General features: G+C 42.1%; 1 protein-coding gene across 1 annotated transcript in view; it reads left to right on the top strand.

Annotated features, from left to right (window-relative positions):
* LOC120940696 (collagen alpha-1(XXI) chain-like) overlaps nt 1-25,031 on the top strand; it is a 138,033-nt gene that overhangs the window by 61,928 nt on the left and 51,074 nt on the right. The window contains exons 4-12 of the mRNA XM_040353687.1: nt 3,176-3,341; nt 7,736-7,961; nt 11,643-11,816; nt 18,981-19,058; nt 19,263-19,274; nt 19,495-19,575; nt 21,872-21,925; nt 24,139-24,192; nt 24,497-24,550. Of these exons, the coding sequence (XP_040209621.1) occupies nt 3,176-3,341; nt 7,736-7,961; nt 11,643-11,816; nt 18,981-19,058; nt 19,263-19,274; nt 19,495-19,575; nt 21,872-21,925; nt 24,139-24,192; nt 24,497-24,550 (899 nt within the window). The remainder of the gene's footprint in view (nt 1-3,175; nt 3,342-7,735; nt 7,962-11,642; nt 11,817-18,980; nt 19,059-19,262; nt 19,275-19,494; nt 19,576-21,871; nt 21,926-24,138; nt 24,193-24,496; nt 24,551-25,031) is intronic.

Raw genomic sequence — 25,031 nt, forward strand, 5'->3', positions numbered from 1 at the left:
ATGTACGTGGCTCTTTAAGCCCAGCCGTGGGGTCGTGTGCGGGCGCCGCGGGCGCGTGCACACGACCCGGTCCAAAGCTCAGTGGCCGCGGGACTCGTGGACCCGATCGCCCCTGGAGTCCCGCGATCGGTCCCCGGAGCTGAAGAACGGGGAGAGCTGTGTGTAGACACAGCTTCCCCGTTGTTCATTGTGGCGCTGTCATCGATCGTGTGTTCCCTTTTATAGGGAACCACAATTGATGACGTCACACCTACAGCCACACCCCCCTACAGTTAGAAACACAAATGAGGTCACACATAACCCCATCAGCGCCCCCTTGTGGTTAACTCCCAAACTGCAACTGTCATTTTCACAGTAAACAATGCATTTTAAATGCATTTTTTGCTGTTAAAATGACAATGGTCCCAAAAATGTGTCAAAATTGTCCGAAGTGTCCGCCATAATGTCGCAGTCACAAAAAAAATTGCTGATCGCCACCATTAGTAGTAAAAAAAAAAAAAATGTATAAAAATGCAATAAAACTATCCCTTTTTTTGTAAACGCTATAAATTTTGCAAACCAATCGATAAACGCTTATTGCGATTTTTTTTTACCAAAAATTGGTAGAAGAATACGTATCGGCCTAAACTGAGGAAAAAAAATAATGTTTTATATATTTTTGGGGGATATTTATTATAGAAAAAAGTAAAAAATATAGAATTTTTTTCAAAATTGTCGCTCTATTTTTGTTTATAGCGCAAAAAATAAAAACCGCAGAGGTGATCAAATACCACCAAAAGAAAGCTCTATTTGTGGGAAAAAAAGGACGCCAATTTTGTTTGGGAGCCACGTCGCACGACCGCGCAATTGTCAGTTAAAGAGGCGCAGTGCCGAATCGCAAAAACTGTCCGGGTCCTTTAGCTGCCTAAAAGTCTGGGTCTTAAGTGGTTAACTGGATCAGACTTCAATTTACACTCTGATCTCCCTTTAAATTTAAATAGCACCGGTACTTTGAAGTAACCAGGTGTTACACTTGTATGAGGAAGTGTCCTGTTCTGCATGTGTTGCTTAATTTTAGTGAAATCCCTGGTGTTGCTGTGAGTCCCTCTGCTTTCCGATTAAAAACTGACCACACTAAGCAGGGGAACACACCATGGTCAGTCCTCTAGCTATGCTGGGAACTCAGCCTGATCTCCTCGAATAATCAGACTTGTCCCGACACGCCTCCCCTGCACAGCCATTCACTGGGAAGCTAAGTGTTCTGTTGCTTCTCCTCCCCTACAGCTCTTATGCAGCTGAGAACAGAGGGAATGTGATCATTTAAAAAAAAGGGGGAAAAGGGTATTTATAATTTTTTTTTTTTTTTATATATCTATACAGGCAGTCCGATATTTACGAACGGGTTAGGGACTGTAGGTTTGTTCTTAAATCGAATATATTCGTAAGTCGGAACAGCATGCGCAGAATGGTAGATACATTGTTTTCCGATGTTCCATCGAATGTGCCCGTCGTCGAAAAGGTCCCGTCGAATGTGCCTGCAGTCGAAAGTGGCCACGCAGCCTCCCGTTCTTAAGGAGTCGTTCGTAACTCGGGGACTCCCTGTAGACAAATGTTTTACCTTTCATTTCAATTTTAAACTGAATGGGTTGTTTTACAAGGTGATCATTTCCAATCACTTTAAACTTTGCCAAAGACTTCTTTGCACATTGGGTTTCTAAAGATAGATTTACTATACTACAGTACTAGATAGTTAAACCTCATATTTGCTTTAATTTCATATATATATATATATATATATATATATATATATATATATATATATATATATATATATATATATCTAGATTCAGGTACGATTTACGCTGGTGTATCTATTGATACGCCACGTAAGTTAAAAGTTGCACCGTCGTATCTATGCACGGTATTCTGGGAAGAAGATACGCCTGAATTTCTGCTTCCTCCGACGTAAGTCTTAGTACGCCGTCGTATCTAGGGTGCATATTTACGCTGGCCGCTAGGGGCGCTTCCCTAGATTTACGCATAGAATATGTAAATGAGCTAGATACGCCGATTCATGAACGTACTTGCGCCCGTCGCTGTAATCTACGCCGTTTACGTAAGGCGTACGTCCGTCGTAAAGTTATCCCTGCTATATGAGGCACAGCTAATGTTAAGGTATGTACGTTGGAACAAGCGTCAAATTTTACGTTGTTTACGTAAGTCGTACGTGAATGGGGCTGGGCGTAGGTTACGTCCACGTCGAGAGCATTGAGCCGACGTATCTTAGGGAGTATTTGCGACGTGATTCTGAGCATGCGCGCGCATGCGCCGTACGAACGGCCCTTCATTTACATGGGGTCACGGCTAATATAAATGTAGCACGCCCACTACCTGCCTAATTTGAATTAGGCGGGCTTACGCCGGCCCATTTTCGCTACGCCGACGTAACTTTGGGAGAAAGTGCTTTGTGAATACAGCTCTTCCTCTCAGAGTTACGTCGGCGTAGCGCAAATGAGCTGCACTACGCCGGAACAAAGAAGCGCCGCTCTACCTGAATCTAGCCCATTTTTTGTAGTAGTGTGGTACCCCAAAAGCGTAATGACCCAGGATTCTCAACCAGGCAGGTTGAGGGGCTCCATGGTATTTGCTGGTTTGGGAGGAAACTGGCTTTTCAGTTTCCTCTGTATTTACTAAAATCCACTTTGGGACCTGGAGCCCGGGGATTTCGTAGAGATCCGGGTGGGATGAAATCCCCAGTCCTGGGTTCAGGCGTTGATCAGCACACTGGTTGTGCAGGTGTTTGTGGGCCTGATAGGAGACTCAGGACCAGCATTCTGGGCTCCACCCTCCCGATTGGTCCAGGCTTGGAAGGGAGAATCCAGAGAGTGCAGGTGTGCACTGAATTAGCTGGAGAGTGCAGGCTGCACTGTAAATCCCCAGAGACCTGAGTCTAAGGTTGCTGACAGGAGTCAGGGGGGCTCCATGCTGGAGCCTGAGCAGTTGTACTATTGCTAACAACCCCCAACTTTACTATATATATATATATATATATATATATATATATATATATATATATATATATATATATATATATATATATATATATATATATAAAAAAAAAATTTTCAAACAACATAGTCTCATGCTTAGTGAGTTATCACGATCTATTTATATGGTATAATTTATTTTCTCACAGAATCTGTGTGCCCTACTCGAATACCTGTGGCATCACGTGATGAGAAGGGATTTGAGCTGCTTGTGGGGATGAACATTCATAAAAAAGGTCAGATGATAACCGGGTCTTTGGTGTCGGAAAAAGCCTATCTTCTTACACCTTCTGTAGATGTGACTGAAAACACCAGGTATGAGATTAATGTAATATTATAAATGGTTTATACATTAAACTGTTCTGGTTTCAAATAATCTGCTATTGTATGTCAGCTTGGGGGAGATTTTGCTAAATTAAAGGGAATGTATATTTGAAAAGATGCCTAAAACTAGATTTATAAAATCCATATTAGCTAAATACAATGGCCTTGTTTATCTCTTACCGTAACGCCAGTGAATGTTCGAACTTATACAGGTTATTTTTATGGTTTAAATATATAGAAATTGCGTACACAGACTTTTATTAGCTGTGTTTGATTTGTATTTGAAATATACACCAAAACAGGTCAGTAAATATCCATTTCCCCCAATGGTAGAGTGTTGATGATGGTTGTGAGGCTGCATTTGGCTTGTTTTGCATTGAACACAGTATGTCCTTTTGGAGATGCATTTGCAGACAAATGCAACTTTTTGCATCTGAATGCATATATTTGAGTTACATTGCTTTTAAATGTAAAAGCCAGTGTTTGACAGTGTTAAGACCTGCAGTGGTTAAGGTACTGCGGCCTTCTTTTCATCCCTCAATCGCCGAGCATAAGGGATTATCGCTACCATAGGAGGTAGAGGGATAGTAGAGATGAATGCAGTTTCCAGGATGATTCTTCCCAATGGTTAGAATATTCCCCCAAACATGAGCCAAGACTTTGTGAAGGGTGTACCAGGCATAGAACATCTTTATTCAGAAGGCAGGCTCTTATATACACCAAAAAGAATACTTGCAGTAATGAAATGGACAATGACACACTCTACCCACAACAGCATACAATGGTTTACTAACGAGCCCCCCTCAATACACATCTTTTAGTCGACAGACATTCTGTCTCCAAGATAATCTACATGAGCTAATTACTAATCATTTACCCAGACAAGGTGAATCCGAGATAAGCTCTTCTCACCTGCTATACAATACACATTTATCATCAATGGAAATGAATACTGAGATGCATTCAACATTACAGATGTATGCTACCAACAGGGGCGCCACTGAACTGTTTTGTGATTTCTCGGTGTACCTGAATGTGACACACCTTACTCACCCAACACCTACTGACACAGGTATTTCAAAGAAGTTATTAGGCTAAGCATAGCTTAAACAGAAAAACAAACAAGTGCAGAAAAAAACTTTTTAATATGCCCAAGAGGATTAAAAAACACTTACAAGATAGAGGATGAGGAGCATGTAGTAAGTGTATTCAGGTGATGTTCCAATAGCAGGAAGGTCCCAGTATTACTTCCAGTAAGATCCAGGAAACAACAGCCGGTGGACGCTGCAGGCTCTGGAAACACAATAGTGCTGTCTGGGTCAGTGTGGAGTATGGAGCCTGGGAATTATATCAGTGGAAGTGGGATGAAAACCAGTATGGAACACAAACAGGAAGTGTGTCATCAGAAAGGGATGTGTTTCGGAACTGCTAATTGGTTCCTTTTTCAGACAATGACATTGACATTGGATGAAAAAAATGCAGCCCTTTATTTGCCACTTTTTTATATAGTATTATCCGGTGCTTTAGACAGTACTGTATATTAAACCATTCACATCAGTCTGGAGAAGATTATATTCATATGTTTGTAGTAGTCCTCTTGGGGTTGTGCAGAATGATCCCCTAAGCAGTGTGCCAATGCGAAAAGTTCCACCTCAGAATCAGGCTCTTGACAAACGATGGAAAAAAAATTATTTGGGTGCCAGTCACTTTTGTCTTTTTTATTTTTTATAGATAAACTTACTTCTAGAAGAAAGGGTGCAAAATATCCAAAAAGAGGTTTAAAAAGGACAGGTGTTCAGAGAGTATCAGACCCTTTAACTATTGGTGACCCTTGGCCTTTGACCCTTGGTGACCGTTGACAATATAAGAGCAGCCAGATCTATGACTCTGTAAAAGGAGTCAAATTCTCTCTTGAGTAGGGGTGGATCTCTCACTTATAAATCTTGCCCTTGACCCTTTAATAGCAGTCACAGGTACTCCGATTTGTGGGCAACAAATCTATTTTGCAATATCTAGCAGCAGCTTTTACTTAGCTTTTCTATGACACTCAATAAAAGGATTCCTTACAGTTGCACCTTCCAGTCAGAAATTTATTAGGCCCAGCTCCCTCCAGATATACACTCTGGGCCATATTCCCGTAGATTTCGGGCGGGCGTCGCGTAAGCCATTTACACTCCGCCGCCCCAACCTACAGGAGCAAGTGCTGTATTCCCCAAACACTTGCTCCGTAGTTTGGGGCGGCGTAGTGTAATTGGCCCGGCGTATCCCCGCGTAACTCCAAGGGGGCGGCTTGTATTTAAATTAAGCGCGCCCCCGATTCGAACGAACTGCGCATGCGTCGGGCTTAAAATAGCCCAGTGCGCATGCTCCAGTTCTCGGCGGAAAACGTCAATGACGCCGACGTGTGCGTCATTGACGTAAAGTCGTATTCAAGAACGACTTAGGGAAACGACGTACCCGACGGGAAAAGACGACGCGGACCCGACGCCATACTTAACATGGCGTACGTGGGACTGGCGTAAGGTTACCCCTCATATAGCAGGGGTAACCTTACGCTTACGCAAACGACGTTAGCGACGGTTACGCGACGCAAATTCGTTTGGGAATTGGCGTATCAGGCTCATTTGCATAAACAAATGAGACCTGAACATAAACGCCACCTAGCGGCTGGCTGGGTAATTACATTTAAGATCCGACAGTGTAAGTGACTTACACATGTCGGACCTTAAGCGTATCTATGCGAAAATGATTCTAAGAATCACTCGCATAGATACGCGGGCCAAAAAAGAGAGATACGACGGAGTATCCTGAGATACTCCATCGTAACTATACTCAGAATATGGCCCTCTAACAGGGCGGATAAAATATAGGGCCTTCAGCACTTGCCCCCAACTGAGACAAGGCCCAAATAGAGACCTTGCTCCATACAGACATCCTCTCCTGGCAGAATCCCTGATGAAAAAAACATTCTGGAAAGGTTTTTCAGACATTTATCATCTACCCAAACCATACCTCTGAACAAACACCTCAGGGATTAGTTGGGTGTGATTGTCGTAATGACCACAATGATTACTGAAAACCAATTTTCTTAGATTACGTGATAGTTTACATTTTTGGGGTTGTTTGAGATGTGCAAAAAGAGATCACACAAATACTTATAAGTATAATATTTAAATAAGTAATAACAGATACAGATAACATAAGTATTAATATTAGAAAATATAACAAGAATACCTAATTAAAGATGCTGTTTCGCCATGGAGTCCCGTCTGCTTTCGCGGCTTAGCACAGATAACCAGACCAGACGCATGCATGATGCAGCTCTGGAGACGAGACTCAATATTTCAAGTTATAGCTGTAGTATATTTAGGACTTCAATGTAGGGAAATGGTCAACTCCCACTGCAAGCAATAATATGACATTTTAAGGACAGTTTGCAATGACATTCCTTTGGTCAAGTCAGCTAAAGTAACCAGGATATTGGAAACACTTTCATATAACTAGGGACACTCCAGCATAGGCAGGGTCCTAATATTTTATTACAAACTATATTGGTTACGTTGATTAAAAGAGGCTGATTAATCTAATGGTATGTTTTATAACTGTAGTCTCAATTTACCAAGCTACAATGTATGTGTTATTTGCCTTTAAGATTTTTACCTTTTTTGGGGGAAAAAATGCTCATTATGACAAATGCCACCCTTTAAAAAGTATTAATAAAAGCAAACAGAACAGAAACAAAAACATCACAGAAGATTTAGTAACCTTTTCACATTTTATAATATTATCTTGGACACTGCTGGAGAAATTCACCCTTAGTGCCGGTTCACACATGGGCAACCCAACTTACAGCGCGACTTAGCAAGGCAACTTCAGCGCGACTTGGAGAAACTTACGTGACTTAAAGTTGCCTCCAGGACAGACGAATTTGGCTGTGGCCAATCACAGAATAATCAGCTCTGTGGGAGGGAGGGGTTTGCCTGAGCAGGAGTGTCAGGACGCCCACTAACACATAGCTCCTTTCTCTATCTGCAAAGTAGAGTGTCCTGACCCTCCTGCTCGCCCCCTCCCCCCTCAAGAGGCTTTCTCCACACCAGGGAGAAAGTGTTGCATTACTGCGTGTAGTTACAGACAGAAGAACAGGAAGTGAGGATTTCACAGAAGAAATAAGGACATTTAAAAGCAATATCGAAGGATGAGGTAAGTGAAGGAGGACTGCACTAAGGTAAATGAAGCTATTTAGGGAGATTTTTTTTACCTTAACAATCCCTTTAAAATGGGTCAGTATAACTATATGTTGAAGTCAACATTGTTAGATTTATTAATACTTCAGATTTTCGGGTTACTTCACTATGCATTCTTACATGAAATTATATTTTTAACAGAGAAATATTTCCAGAAGGTCTGCCTCCCTCCTATGTGTTTGTGGCTACCATACGTTTACAGTCTCCTGAAAATCAGGACATCGTTGATCTGTGGAGAATACTTTCTAAAGCAGGAGAGGTCCAGGTAGCAGTCACTCTAGATGGCACTGACAACTCAGTCATTTTTACTGTCACACAACTGAATGCAAATTCCCAAGTGATTAAGTTTAAAGATCCAAAATTAAAGGTAAGAAACCGTGTAGTCAGAAACCTTAAAGTAATTCTATAGGCAAGTTAAAAAAAATAACAAACATGCCTGCTCTATGTAATTTTTTTGTTCTGAGCAGCCTGGATCCTCCTCTTCTTGGGTTCCCCGCAAGCGCTCCTGGTTCCTTCCCCCTGCTGAGTGCTCCAATAGCATTGCTATGGAGGTACACGTGCGTGCTCGTTCTTGAGCTGGCTCGGTGTCTCTATGACACAGAGTGCGGCTTGGCATGGCCCTCCTCCCTCCTCACCAGCTGAGCTTGGCAGCTGCAGGAGCCAGTGGCTCCTGCTGATGTGTCTGAGCTAATGAGGAGAGATGGTGTCTTGGCTCTCATGCACATCGCTGGTTCAATGAGGCTCAGGTAAGTATAATTAGTGCTTGCTAGTGAAAATGATAAATGTGTATGCAAAGTGACATACGCAACTAAGTACAAAAATCCTTGCTCTTTCCATTGCCTCCACTGCACAGTGTGGTTGATCGCACAGGAGTTTTTTTTTATCTTTTTGTATGTGTAGCCCACGGACTCCTGGCCTGGGCGGTGCATCTATAGAGGGTGCTGGAGCGCCGCCCCTCTGGCTCTCGCACCAAAATAACATAGATTAATGCATTGCATGAATCTATGTTACTGTTGCCGGCTGCTGGTCTATTCAGATGGCCGGACCTTGAGCGCCGGCCACCTGAATAATGGCAGCTGGTTGGCTGTGCGAAAGAGCCTATCAGAGCCAGCGGCCCCTTAGCCTTCCGGATGCTTATCTGACAGGTGTCTCAGCCAATCAGGTTCACTGGTTCTGGTTATCGGTAACCTGATTGGCTGAAGAGTCCTTGAGGGCGGGACAAGACATTGAGGGACATGGAAGGACTAGGAGGATGGATGACTTCCAGAAAAGTAAGTGCCGGGCGGGGGGGGGGGCATTTTACAGGGCACAGTGGTGACAATTGGCACAGTGGTGACAATTGGCACAGTTGTGACAATTGGCACAGTGGGGACAATGGGCACAGTGGCGACAATGGGCACAGTGGCGACAATTGACGGGCACAGTGGCTGCGTTTGATGGCATGGAACAGTGGTGACAATTGATGGGCACAGTGGCTGCGTTTGATGGCATGGCACAGTGGTGACAATTGATGGCACAGTGGCTGCGTTTGATGGCATGGCACAGTGGTGACAATTGATGGGCACAGTGGCTGCGTTTGATGGCATGGCACAGTGGTGACAATTGATGGCACAGTGGCTGCGTTTGATGGCATGGCACAGTGGTGCGAATTGATGGCACAGTGGCTGCGTTTGATGGCATGGCACAGTGACTGCATTTGATGGCATGGCACAGTGGTGACAATTGATGGCACAGAGGCTGCATTTGATGGGCACAGTGAGGCTGCAATTTTTTTTCTTTTTTTTTTTCGTTTGCACCCCCCAAAAACTCTGAGCACCAGCCGCCACTGCCACGGAGGCTTTTAATAAAGCTACCTCAACGATTTTACACTATGAGGAGTCTGTTCTCCGCTTTTTGTCTCTTTTGATGCCGCTATCATCTCGGATTGGAACGTTTTGACCATCGTGAGGAGGATCTCTGAGAAACTGGCCAGATGATATAAGAAGGTCTCAGAGACCTACCAAAGCCTTTGCTGATCCCTCTTGTCATAAGGCAAGGGGGATCAACAACGTCTGGTGATTTCTGACCTACACTTTACTTGTCAAGTGGTGTTCACTCTCCTTGGGGTCTATCACTGGAGTTATCTGTGATCCACGCAGGGGGAATCCCATACATTGGATGCCACTAAAGACTATTTGGGACTTTGCACATTATTTATCACTATATTAATTTACAATTAACGTGGTTTATTTGATGTTGATTTATGACATTTTAAAAAATATTTTTGCACTTAGTTATGTATGTCACTTTGCATTCACATTTATCATTTTCGCTAGCAAGCGCTGTTTTTTGCATATAGGTAGTATCCTTGCATATTTAATATCACTGTCCAACCCAAGGGTTTGAAATAGCAGCTGCGCAAATTGAATTTTTTTTCCACAGGTTATATTTATGTGTTGCACTTCATTTGGCGCAAGTGGATTTATATATATTTGCAAGTATAGAGAGGGGTCTGGGGGAGCTGCTTGCAGAAGTTTTTTTCTACCTTAATGCAGGGAATGAAAAAACCTTATGCCTTTTTAGAACTACTTTAAGTGATCTTCCTTAAGATAAAATTGCAGGTATTGCAATTGGACCACTGTAAGCATCTATGGTATGTGCCATACCTGTAAGATCCCCCTGGAAGCTGGAAATCACTGTAGTAGGCACCGCTGCTACAGTGCTTGCTGCTAGCTTCCAGGACCAGTGCTGAGTGATTGTCCTGCTGCTTACTGAACACTTTCTGATTTTCTCGGTTAATACAAAGTGTTCTCTAATTGGACAGGGTGGAGATTGGGGCATCACCACACCTTCTCGCTACCTTATCCAATCGGAGAATGCTTTGCAATCATTGAGAAAATTAACGCCTTTATTACCTTCCTTGGCTCTTTTTCAAAAGATATGCAATTTATTCATAATATGCAAAGACCAATATGAAGTCCGTAAGCTACCACCTGCTTTCACCTATAACTAAATAATACATTTGTGTGGATTGAAAGGAAATTCTTTTAAAGGAACACTTTCATTAATTAAAAAATCCATGTTACAAGACTTCAGTAAACAGTCGTTCTGAGATGTGTGCGCTGTTTACTAATTCTTGGAGAGAATAGTAGTTTTATATTTTTTGTGGCTATTGAGGAATTTATTTAACCACTTGCTTACTAGGCACATATACCCCCTTCCTGCCCAGGCGAAATTTCAGCTTTCGTCACGTTTTGAATGACAATTGCGTGATTGTGCAACGTGGCTCCCAAACAAAATTGACGTCCTTTTTTTCCCACAAATAGAGTTTCTTTTGGTGGTATTTGATTACCTCTGCGGTTTTTATTTTTTGCGCTATGAACAAAAAAAAGACTGACAATTTAGAAAAAACTCAATATTTTTTACTTTTTGCTATAATAAATATCCCAATGTTTTTTCTCAGTTTAGGCTGATATGTATTCTTCTACATATTTTTTGTAAAAAGAAATTGCAATAAGCGTATAGTGATTGGTTTGCGCAAAATGTATAGCGCCTACAAAATAGGGGATAGAATTATGACATTTGAACAGTGCTATAAAACTGCACTGATTACTGTATACATGTGACTGACAGGGAAGGGGTTAACACCAGGGGGCGTCCAAGGGGTTAAATATGTTCCCTGGGAGTGATTCTTACTGTGGGGGGAGGGGACTGACTGGGGGAGGTGACCGATCGGTGTCCCTATGTACAAGGGACAGAGCATCGGTCTCCTCTCCCTGACAGGACGTGGATCTCTGTGTTTACACACACAGAGATCCACGTCCCTGGCTCTGTAAATGCCATTCGCGGGCACCTGGCGGACATCGAGGCCGCCAAGCACACGCATCAGCATCTGAGTGACGTCATATGACGATCTCCCTACATTGTAGAGTCACCTTGGGCCGTCATTCTACAATAGCCGGGATGGGAAGTGATTAAATTAACATTTTGTGCCCGGAGTTCAGCTTTAAGTAGAGACGCAGCAGAAATGAAAAAAAATGATGTAATAACATAATACTCATATACGCAGGTCTTATTTGACGAAAAATGGCATCAGCTGAAAATCCTTGTAAAAAATAAAAGTGCAAATCTATTTCTGGATGACACTCTCATTGAGAATCGAGTACTGGAGGAAATTGGACCAATATTTATCAATGGCAAAACACAAGTTTTAAAGAGACAGACATCTGACGAATCTCTTACTGTAAGTTCACCAAATAAAATGAGTTCCAAATTATACTACTATGTTGTCCTAGAAAATGTGGCAGAATTGCAACTCTTTTGCAGCACTAACCCCGAAGGAGCTGCTGGTTTAGTTTTGGGTTTTGCACATTACCTTAAAGTTTGTTGTCTAAGAAAGAAAGTCTTTAGAAATTGCAATGTCCACACAAGATGTAAAACCTTCAACTGTTCGGTTTTATTTTTGCTGCAAAAAACTTGTGAAGGAAGCAGAGAGTATAGAGAAGGGGAAAGTTCAGGTACGCGGTACAGAATGCACAAAAAGTATTCAAAGTTCTAGTGTTTGCCACTCACTCCTGAGTGGGTATTGCTCACCCGGATAGACCCCTCTCACATGGCCTAGCAGCCGGAATAATGCACGGACAGTTCAGGAAACGGTCTCTACCATCTGAGAACGAAAAATGCATAGCCAGGAATCCTCTGCCACAAGATTTCAGTCCCGAACTTCCTGTCTTACAGCAAAAGAGCCTTTAAGTCGATCTGGCGAACCATAGGACAATTTAAGTAGTGGATCCCTCGTTAACGAATTCTCTAGGCCTAACCCGAGACATCAGCCTGCGTTGCTCAGGCTCCTCCAGGGCAGGTCCTCCCCCTGGTCTCCTTCGTTAAACAGCTTCCTCCACTTGGACAGACAGCTTGGGATCCTCTTAAGAGTCATAGGCCCCAGCCAGCATAGCTGGGCCTACTGAACAGCAATGCAGCCTCGGACCAGTGTGGTCCCAGGGCTGGAATCACACACGAGGCGAAGGACCCCGAAAACCCGCATCTGCCTGAGGTGGTAACGCCACCTACAGGCAACAGGGCAAAATCTCTACCGAGCACAACCACAGCCAGAACAGAGGCTAATTTACATAGAATTGGTAAAGTCTGAGCCCAACTATTGGCTCAGACACCCCTAAATTTACCATAGCGCCCCCATCGTTGGGAGCAGGGCGCTACACATAATAGATACATATACTGTATACTAAATGAATTACAAATACAATATTTAAAGTATAACTTGTTTTGGATACAGTGGAGAAGGATTAGAACACCTATTAGATTTTTATTGCTGTCTTTGCCCCTTTTTGGGATATTCACTTTCTCTATTTGTCCTATTTACCAGGTAAAAGTAAAAAAATCCCCAATTTTGGATTTTTACCAGAACAGGGTAAATGAGAAACCTTCCAATGGGGATACTAGATCTGGTGACCCTGACCCTGACCATGGTGACAACCAGGATTTCCTCATAGAGGGGTTTTCCTCTTTCTTGTTTAACGGAGGACAGCAGAGCTTCATTTTATTTACTAAGCTAAGGGAAAGATCCTTGTGAAGTAAATATCCCTGTGCAAAGTGAACAGCCTATTTGCCTTTAGTAAATTTAACCTATGGCACCTTTTAAAGGTCTGTGTCCTCACAACTGCATTGCAATGAACTGTGAATGTATTGCAAGGATGGATTTGTGGGCTTGTTTGTGAAGAATGTCTTTAGTAAGACTTATTTTTGCAGTCAGTGTCACTGTGATCAGAGGGTCTCGCTGCCTTAAAGCTAGCCATAGACTGTCAGTTTTCTTTTCATTCAGCCAGCACACTGGATGCATAGAGGAATCCCCCACTAGGACATTGTATTCTGGTATCTCTTCGACAGAGGAAAGGCAGCACAATGATCAAAATTCAGCCGGTCCCTTCTGAATCAGCAGAATTTCGATCAGGTTCATAAACAGTCTTTGGGTTACTAAACAGAATGATGAGGGCAGTAATTGAAGAGTGTGGGAACAATATTGAGAGGTAGTAGCCAGATCAGAAACTGTGCAAGGTTTATAAATATAGATTAGAAAAAAAAAATCTAATAAAAATCTAATAAATCTAAATGCATTATAATAATTCTTTATTTTTTTTTAAAAAGGAACACAATTGGCCACTCACATTTTGCAAGAAGAAAAGCACATGTAATACCACTAAGCTTTTAACAGATAGCAGAACTGTGATTGTGATTCCATAAAAGAACACCAGAGGGTGCGATCTAAGTGCAGTATAATAATTATTTATTTAAAGCGGATGTGCCACTAAAAAAATATATTAAAAGCCAGCAGCTACAAATACTGCAGCTGCTGACTTTTAATATAAGGACACTTACCTGTCCTGGAGTCCAGCGGTGATCGCAGCAGATGACGAGCCGATCGCTCGTCACCCTGCTGCTCCCCCCTCCATCCACGGTGAGGGAACCAGGAAGTGAAGCGCTCCGGCTTCACTGCCCGGTTCCCTTACGGCGCATGCGCGAGTCGCGCTGCGCCCGCCGATTGGCTCCCGCTGTGTGCTGGGAGCCGAGTGTTCCCAGCATACAACGGGGGACGGACGGAAGGTAAGGAAAAAACCCGTCCTTTGCCCGTATCGTAGGGCCGGAAGTGGGTGCAGATACCTGTCTGTAGACAGGTATCTGCACCCCCCTCCCCCCTGAAAGGTGTCAAATGTGACACCGGAGGGGGGGAGGGTGCCGATCAGCGGGACTCCACTTTAGAGTGGAGATCCGCTTTAAAAGAACAAAATTGGCCACTCACATGTTGTAAGAAGAAAAGCGCCTGTAATACCACTAAGCTGTCAACAAATGGTGATCCTGTAAGTTCCAGGAATTGAGGTATCTGCCAGCAACAAGGCACTCTATAGCAGGGCAACTGATTTGACAGCGTGGGAACAAGCCTAGTGACTTCAGACGCTGAGAGGCTTAAATGGGATGTGGCTACATGTTTCGAGGTAACACCTCTTTCTCAAGCTTCCCGGGGTCTAAAGTCATGAGGCTCGGCACGACACTGTCAGATCAGTTGCCCTGCTGACAGATGCCTCCATTTCTCAGACTGGGCTCTGTGTAAATGTTACAGAATCACCATCTGTCGACAACATAATGGTATTATAGGCACTTTTCTTGTGACAACATGGAAGTTGCCAATTTTGTTCCTTTTTGAAAAAAATATATTATTATACTGCACTTTGTCAAAATAAGGGAAAAAGGGAACAAAAAAGCACTGACATTTGCCAACATCTGTGAATATAGGAATAGAGAAAAATTACTGCTGGAAGGGCAGCGATTAGGTGGACTTTAGAGGCAAGACTGGAACAACAGGATTAGAAAAACTATTTATATTTATTACAAAAAATACAGTTGATATAAAAAACCATATAGGATATATAATAGAGTAGAAAATATCCTCTGTGCATCGTCTACGCGTTTCGCCTTTGGGCTTCCTCAGGACGAGGCAGGAGAATTTTTAGCAGTAGAACATTAAATATTTCATTTATCTGAAATGAAACATATTCAATTATCACATTTGACAACCAACAGTTTTAATGGTTAAAATGATAAAAAGTAATAAACATATATAGAGAGTCTTTACAAATACCAAAATGGTCGTCAGCCTTCCAATGCACCACAGATCGCTTATGATCGCAGATACAACAATAGTCGCTGAATGGTTTACACATACTTCCAAAAAGGATTTGGAGTGCTAGAAAGAAAAGGGTTCAATATAATAAACAAAAAAGAAATATAAATCAACAAGAGTCTATTAGTAGCGTTTGAAAACATACCCAAACAGAAGGGAGAAGGGTTTCATCTATGTGAGATCATGGTTGCATCATGTCCTTATTAGGGGTGATTATATAACAGGGAACAATGAAGCAAATGATAAAAAAATCTCTAGCAACCACACACCAAAGCTGCTGGAGGTAAGTCAAACAAAGTAAAAAGTATTACCTATTCAGTAACCAAAAAAACGTAGAGAACCAGGGCAGGAGAAAGGGACCAGGGCCACAATAGAAATTACATCCATATAGAGTAGTCAAAGTCTATCAGTATAGACCATCCAATGCAAGATGGCCAACAAATTTTGGTTATAGAAACCTAAAAAAGGGCCAAGGAAAAAGCAGACAAACAAACAAAATCCTGAGTTTAGTAAAGGTATCTGAAGTGGATAGTGAGGCAGATTGCTGCACAGATGGGGGATAGGATAAAAAAGGTACTTGCCTCAGAGATGACATCGACGTCTCAAACCCCGGGGGATAGCCTGTGCTATACACCCGGGTGACGGTGTGCTACTGCCTTAAATAGGAAGACAAAACAGAGAGGGGGAGGGGCCGCGAGAGGCGGGAGAGCCACCGTTCCGACGTGCTGACATCATCAGTCAGCGCTGGAACATTAGGTCGGCGCATAAACATAGCGGCCGTGGCTGGAGGGATGACGCAATGGCGTCAAAGCGTCAGCTCCAGCAGATCAGGGCGGCACCAAGCAGGATGTCCAGGGAGGAAGTCCCGCCCACCTAGGGGAAGGAAAAACGACGGCACAAAGGAAAAGCCACACCCTCAACATCACAGCAACTACCGCGACACAGAACATCCCGGCCAGCAGAGCTAGACAAACAGCCATGTCCACCAGACAACGACACCCAAAGTGTCCACAGGTGGGGTCGCCCCAGTAAGGTTACCATCAACAAAAATAAAAATAATAAAAAAAGTAGAAAGGAAAAACAATGCTACAGAATTTATGTGTAGTAGCTAAACCCAGCCACAAGATGGCAAACCCAATTGGTCAAAGAGTTATATACAGGTGTATCTTCTGTATGCATTGGGCAACACCATCAGCATGTGTGAGGACTCAAGACATATGTAAATTTAAAACTTGATTAAAAAAATATACAAACAATAAGAAAAAAGTTTTGTTCTTAGATTTACAGTACATTCAGTTCCCTAGTTAACATTAACAAATACAGAAAAAGAAGAATTTTTTAAAATTATAAGAAAAAGATCATTTAAATTTTCATATACCCCATATTATAGAATACAATTTATAACTACATATCTCTTTTCCTATTAGGCCCACACATAGGTGGTGTACGAGACATATTGAAAGTCAACCATAGTTGTAACGTATATTGTAGAAAACAACTACAGATTTATGGCTCATTCATTATGGGGTGTGTAAGCAATGTCTTATAGCAGATCGAAAGGGGGTCCATGGTAAGGGTACACAAGGAACTGAGTGTGTATAATAGGGATGGGAGAATGTACGCACTGTTCTAAGTCACCAAAAAAGGTTTAAAACTAAGTGCGTCATTCAGGCCGGGAAAAAAATTGGCTCGGAGCTTGTAAATCCAGCGTGTCTCACATTGGAGTACTCGTTGATCAAAATTGCGACCCCTGGAGTCCTCATGGACACTTTCTAGGGCAGCAAATTTGAACTACACTACTCTATTATATATCCTATATGTTTTTTTTATATCAATTGTATTTTTTGTAATAAATATAAATATTTTTTCTAATCCTGTTGTTCCGGTCTTGCCTCTAAAGTCCGCCTAATCGCTGCCCTTCCAGCAGTAATTTTTCTCTATACTGCACTTAGATCATGCCCTCTGGTGTTCTTTTATATTATTACAGATTTTACTTCTAACTGCAAGTCTTTGTGAAGCCAGCTGATTTAACCCCCAACGTGCCTATTGGGAATTCAATGAACTTTCAGCTGGGAATTTGTTAATTTAGAGTATTGTATACTCTTGTGTTAAAACTGTTTTCTTTTATTATAAAAATAGAGATAAACTAATATATATACTAAGATATATATATATATATATATATATATATATACACATACATTAGTGGTAAGGTACAGCGCAAAAATGTGATTAAAATTTAAGGAATAATGAATTAATGAAATCCAATATGATTTTTTTTTATAAAAATAATGAATGAATATAATACAATTATATATATATATATATATATATATATATATATATATATATATATATATATATATATATATATATATATATATATATATATAAAAAAAATCTGTGAACCAGGAGGTATATATCAAATTAAATTGATGTGACAGTAGCTATTGAAATAAACCAACATCACAAAAGCATCTCAAAATTTAAATGTGACTGACATATATATGTAGCGCTACCCCCTCAGGAGCCGCTGGTTGTTGTTGGGATCGCCATATTAAGTTACCTTTAAGTGTTGTCTAGGGGTGTACAGTAGTTGTTGAGTAGAGTAGTGAGCGAATGTCCAGTCAATGAATAAAGGTTTTCAAATGCTTTATTTCCAGGCCCAACACGGCCAACATCAACATCAAATAGGGAGAAAAGGTTGATGAAGCAAGAGAGAGAACTTTGCAGTATCAGACCTGGATATGAACCGAACAATCCTGCTCTCAGTAGTATCAATTTCAGTTTGTCGCCACTCTAGCCAGAGTGGGTGAAGTGCCCCCGGACAGACTCCTGCCACAAGCCTGGCAGCCGAAGTAACACTTTAGATTGCTGGGAGGAACAGGCCTCTGCCACAGACCTGGCTCTAGGGCCTCTGCCACAGGCCTATTACTTGAGTGAGCTAAATGGACGAATTGAGTGAATCCTCCTAGTAGATTTAAGCATAGGTCAACGGATGACAGCAAAGTGTATCTGTCAACATTCCGGTCACCGGATCCCCGATTGGTTCGTTCAAGCCCTGTTGGACAACCTGCCTCCGGGTTCTCCTCAAGCCGACCCCCCAATCAAGCAGCACCCAGCCTGGGATCTTTTCAATAGAACTGGGGACCCAGTAAGCCACTGGGGCCCCTCTCAGGAACATGAAACTCCACGTAGAATGCGACCCTGGCCTGGTAGGCCATCGCCGGGGTCCGTTGGATGCGCACACCCTGAAGATGGGTGCCGCACCTGGAACCTGGAACCCGCGAAGAACCAAGGAAAATGGTGTCTGCCATAGATATACTCTCCCCCAGCATGCTCCACGAGGGAAAACTCCTCTAATTGGCTGCTGGGGAAAAGCGGCTCTGCCAGAACCCCTCTAGCGCCACCTGTCGCCCAGGGGTGGAAACGACACCCCTGGAGCGCAGACTGACCTACAGGACAGTTCAGGAATGACAGCAGCCCAAATTTAACAAATTGCGAATGGGAGCAAAATAACTCTCCCATTCCCCACTAACTTTAGCGTAGTGCCCATACTGAAAGTAAGGGGGCGCTACATATATAAGTGCACAAAAAACAAACATTTAACTGTGAAGAAAGAAAATGTGAAATTAATAAATTAAAATATGCATATTACATAAAAAAAACACTTGTTACTTGTATGTAATTTCTAATATCCTACTATGTGTTTAGATGGAGATACAAAAATTAAGATTGTACTGTGATCCAGAGCAGAGTGAACGAGAGACAGCCTGTGAAATCTACACTGTGGTAGGTGCTAATAAGAAAATCTTATAGTCTTAATGACTACTGTATATGAAAGCAGATTATTACATTACTTTTGTTATTTTCTGATAAAATAAGAATTTTCTAAAATTCCACAGTATAGACATAACATTGAAACAATTCAAATAACAAACTCAGAAACCCTCTTAGTTGAAATATTAAAGTTTCTTACTTTTGTTTTCATTACAGAATGATCCAAGGGTAAGTAGAGAGTATATTTTATTAATAAAATGTTCACAATTTTTCTAGGTAGCATATATTTTCTTGTATTATATACAATGTATGCAAACCTAGTAAAAGTCTATATGATATACATTCTTTTTTATGCATGTTATACTTTTACTAATGAAATATAATCACACTAATATACATGAAATATAATGTGAAATATATGTGTGTGAATATATTTTACAATTTATAGTGTCCCCTTGAGCGGGTACCGTCCCTTTCTTGCCAATGTCCTGAAGGTCAGCCTGGGTCCCCTGGAGTACCAGGACCAGAAGTAAGTGTGATTTTCTGTTACTATGTGAAATAATTTTCAAATTTTGGCTATTTAAATCCAACCGTACATACGGATCTAATTGTTTGGAAGCCATCTACTATTGGTTATTTTTCTTTACACAACATGCACATCCACTGTTCAAATGTTGCGAAATATGATCTGCCCTGCTATAGCATATTATTTAATTTATTGCTAATTAGTAATTTTATTGCATATAAACTGCCCACTTTTTTCATGAGCCAAGGTGATATACCGTATTTATCGGCATATAACACGCACCCTAACTTTAAGAGGGAAGTTTCAGGGAAAAAACTTTTCACAGCCCCCTGCGTATAACACGCAGGCACAGTTTACCCTCTATTTTCAGGGTAAAAAAGTGAGTGTTATACGCCAATAAATACAGTAATCGTCATTTGGCGCACTACAGATATCTCTGCTGTATCTGTGAAGGGAATATCTCAATCTCTAAAAAAAAATTGTTAGCTAATGTTTGAGGTGTTGCAAGAGCAGGGGAAGACTGAGAGGTCTTGACCTGGGGGTCTCAAACAAAGCCAACAATTTTTTTCTAAATTGTGTCAGATTTATGTGAGCTAAAGAAAGTCTACCATGCAAAGTTGATTAAAGGACACGTACAGCTAAAGCTTGTTTGGCTGTACTTCTCATGTGGATCACAGCAGTGCAGTTCGTTCTGCACTTCTGTGACCCATTTTCAGCAGTCTGAAGCCCATTGTTGTTTGATGTCAGAGTCGGTCGGGGACCGCTCACATGCCTGTATCAGCACCCTGCTCAACCTATCAGCAAGACGCTGAGAGCCTAAGCCAGGCGCTTCTTCCCCCTCCATAGTCCAGCATTCCAGTGAGCGCGGGGGGCAGAGCAGAGAGTTGGTGACTCACAGTCACCAGCTCTCTGCACAGGGAGCTCTGAGAACCGAGTGAATGGCAGTGTTTGATTGCTCGGTTCTCAGTGCTAGAGCCGACAGGCATCCAGCTTGGAAAGCATGATTAAAAACAAAACCCATTCCCATACTTCTCTTTTAAGTTGATTGGTGGCCATTATAAAAGGTACATGTTTTGTAAAGAACCTGGATTAACACTCTTTTTAATCTCTTCCAGCATAATCTTTCTTTGCAAGTGCTCCACATTTAGCAAAGGAAGTCAATGCTGAAAGCAAGTAGTCATATAAGGCCCACCATGAGTCATTGGCAGTGCTGATTATTGTCTGAAAGTTGAATTATCTCCACTCGGGGCTACTAGCCCAACATACTTGATTAGTAGCACAATCCTCCTCTATCTAAGAATAACTACTGACATACAAACCAAATAATTACATTTAATTAGGCCTATACAGAACTAAAGGAATCGAACAGGTAGAAATGAGATAGGCTGATTTGGTCAAAATCCATTTACAGGCTTGAAAATGGCAATCAGGTTGTGAAATGTGCAGTAACCCCTATCAACTGATCAGTTATTAGGTGACTTTTTTTATAAGTTGCTATAGATTTTTGAAACAAATAAATCACCACTGCTCTTTTCACAGCCTTGCTGAATAAGCTGTTATTGTCTCCATATTTAAAACTCTCTTCCAATAGTTATGTGGGGCAACATAATTCTGGCTCCCAAAATAATAAAATGTTACATTTCTCTACTTGTTCTCTTTGCCAAGCATAAACTGGTTCTTGATAGCAGGTAGTTGCCAGACAAAGCCTAAGGCCCCGTACACACGTCCGAGAAACTCGATGGGCAAAACACATCGTTTTGCTCGTCGAGTTCCTTGTGAAGCCGCCGAGGATCTCGGCGAGCCAACTTTTCCCATTGACTAACGAGGAAATAGAGAACATGTTCTCTTTTTGGCCCGACGAGATCCTCGTCGGTTTCCTCGGCGAAAAGTGTACACACGACCGGTTTTCTCGGCAGAATACTTCTCCCATTGAGTTTCTGGCTGAATTCTGCCGAGAAAACCGGTCGTGTGTACGGGGCCTTACCCTCTAAAGCAGTGTTTCTCAACTCCAGTCCTTAAGGCGCCCCGACAGGTCATGTTTTCAGGATTTCACTCAGATGAAACGGCTGTGGTAATTACTAAGGCAGTATAACTGATCAAATCACCTGTGCAAAATAATGGAAAGCCTGAAAACATGACCTGTTGGGGCGCCTTGAGGACTGGATTTGAGAAACACTGCTCTAAACACATAATGGTATAAAGATGTCATTATAGATAAAGTACAACATTGTTGGGGACACCAATCAGCCAATTGCTCTACAATCTATTTTAGACTTCCATTAACTAATTCTTCTTATAGGGCAGTGAAGGACGTATAGGAGAGCGAGGTACCCCCGGAGCTGATGGGAAACCTGTAAGTCATTTAAATGTGCATATTATTTTATTGAATGTGTATTCATGTGCATATCAATACAGAATGTTCCCATCCTAAAGCATCATTACCAATTATAAAATAATTTACAATTACTGATTATGTAAATTGTTATCTGCTTTTCTTTTTCAAATATGTTATATCTTTGATTATTGTTTACTCACACTTCGTTAAAAAAAAAAACAGGCACCTTTTAAATTATGGTTTGCATTCCTTTGCCATAAGATGTGCTGAATTTAAGCAGATCATTCATTTTCAATGGAATGGCAGCACACCTAATACTAATTATAACCTTTATTTGAATGGGTGTAGGTGCATTGCCAACTGTTATAGTAAAGTGTCTACTGGTGCTAGCTTTTTCCTCATCCTCAATAGGGAAGCCATTGATGATGTGACTCCCAATATGAACAATGAATGTACAACTTCACTCATCTCCCAGATGCCAGGCATGTACAATGCTCTATGCAAGGGTCAGTGGTACCCAAAATGTTGCTAGTAAAAGGGGACCTGAGCGTTTTTGGGCAGAAGGGAAACAGTTTCTCCGACCCCCAAAAAAAAGCCCTGAGCAGAGTACTAGCAATTAGGGCCTATATTCACGTAGGGCGGAATTACGTTGTGCGGGCGTGGCGTATCTTATTTACGCTACACCGCCGCTATTTAGAGAGGCAAGTGCTGTATTCACAAAGCACTTGCTTCCTAAGTTACGGCGGCGTATCGTAAATCGACCGGCGTAAACGCGTGTAATTCAAATGTGGAAGAGGTGGGCGTGTTTTATGTAAATTAAGCATGACCCCACGTAAATTACGCTTTGAACGAACGGCGCATTCGCCGTCCGTGGACGTATCCCAGTGCGCATGCGTCGGATAGAAAGCCTAAGATACGTCGAACACTGCCTACAACGTGAATGTAACTTACGCACAGCCCTATTCGCGTATGACTTACGTAAAAGACTTAAAAAGATACGCCCGTTCCGACGTCCATACCTTGCATGGGCTGTGCCACCTAGAAACCAGCTTTATCTTTACACCGGCGTATGTCTTACGTAAACGGCGTAACTAATTGCGACGGGCGTACGTACGTTCGTGAATCGGCGTATCTTGCTCATTTACATATTCAACGCGGAAATCAACGGAAGCGCCACCTAGCGGCCAGCGTAAATATGCACCCCAAGATACGACGACGTAGGAGACTTGCGCCGTTCGTATCTTGGGCAAATCTATGCGTAACTGATTCTATGAATAAGGCGCATAGATACGACAGCGGCCATTCGGACTTACGGCGGCGTATCTGGAGATACGCCGTCATAAGTCTTTGAGAATCTGGCCCTATGTTTTTTTTTTTTTAGGGTAAAGTTTCACAAAGAAGATTTTTGGGGTGATTTACTAAGACTGGGGGGGAAGAAAAATCTGGTGCAGCTCTGTGTAGAAACCAATCAGCTTCCAGGCTTTTCTGTCAAAGCCTAACTAAACAAGCTGAAATAGAAGCTAATTGGCTACCATGTACAGCTGCATCATATTTTGCATTATCCAGTTTTAGTAAGGGTCCTTTCATACTAGCGGACCGTTCGTCCGCTCATTACAAGTCCGTTAACGGACTTGTAATGAATCCCTATGGGATCGGGATCCGCTTTCCCGAACGGAAGAAACCCTATTTTTCTTCCGTTCGGCGGGACGGACCGGATGCAGACGGACAGACGGTCCGTCTGCATCCGGTCCCCCGTAGGGGACAGCGGAGCAGAGACAGGGCGGTCCCTGCACTGTGTGCGGGGACCGCCCTATCCGCCGACAGCTCAGCGGGGATCCCCGCTGAGCTCTGGCGGACACACGGAGCGGACCCAGAAACGGTCCGCTCCGTGTGAAAGAGCCCTAAATCAACCCCATTGCTCCATCAGCCTATATCACATACTTTAACTAGCTGGTGATGGGATTGATTTACTAAAACTGGAGAATGCTAAATCTGGTGCAGCTCTGCATGGTAGCCATTCACATTCTAACTTCAATTGGTTTAAACAAACAAAAAAATTAATTGGTTTCTGTTCAGAGCTGCACACGATTATGCACTCCCCAGTTCTAGTAAATCAACCCCAATGTATTGTTGTTTGCAGGTACTGTTTCATTGCGTTACCTATTATTTTTCCAATACATGTACTTTTACATTTAGAAACTTGTAAAGGGTATGTGCTAAATGTTTTTCAGGGACTGCCAGGACCTCCAGGACCACCTGGAATACCAGGCACTTCAGGACAAAAGGTTTGTTTTAGAAAATACGCATATTACTGTTGTTAATTGGGTTGGATTATGAGAATAAAAAGTATCATAAATGCATGGAGAGGGTTAAAGGAAAAATGTATGATTCTGTATCTGTGTCTTCATTGGACTTGGAAGGAATGCATGGCAAGTACAGTTGGTTTCAGTTATCAACTAGTGTAGGAATAATAGTAACCCATACAACCCTTCTATTTCACCTTCATAACTAAATAAACCACTAGGGGTAAAGTGTGTTAAGGTCATAAATAGGTTTACTGTCCATTTCTTTATTTTCTGTCTGATTCAGGGACCACAAGGACTGCCTGGGCTTCAAGGTGATTCGGGCCTCCCTGGAATTCAGGTATAATGTTGTGTTATACTAACATAGGACATGACAAGCCTTATGCCGCGTACACACGATCGGTTTGTCTGATGAAAACGGTCCGGTTTCATCAGACATACCGATCGTGTGTGGGCCCCATCGGTTTTTTATCCATCGGTTAAAAAACTAGGAACTTGTTTTAAAATTATCTGATGGTTAAAAAACCGATAGAAAAAAACGAACGTCTGTGGGTACGTCCATCGGTTAAAAATCCACGCATGCTCAGAATCAAGTCGACGCATTCTTGGAAGCATTGAACTTCATTTTTCTCAGCACGTCGTTGTGTTTTACGTCACCGCGTTCTGACACGATCGGTTTTTTAACTGATGGTGTGTAGGCGCGACTGATGAAAGTCAGCTTCATCGGATATCTGATGAAAAAATCCATCAGTCCGTTTTTATCGGATGAACCGATCGTGTGTACAGGGCATTAGGCTGTCCATAGATGGATTATTTTTTCT

Source organism: Rana temporaria, chromosome 5 (assembly GCF_905171775.1).
Source record: "Rana temporaria chromosome 5, aRanTem1.1, whole genome shotgun sequence".
Classification (NCBI taxonomy): Eukaryota; Metazoa; Chordata; class Amphibia; order Anura; family Ranidae; genus Rana; species Rana temporaria.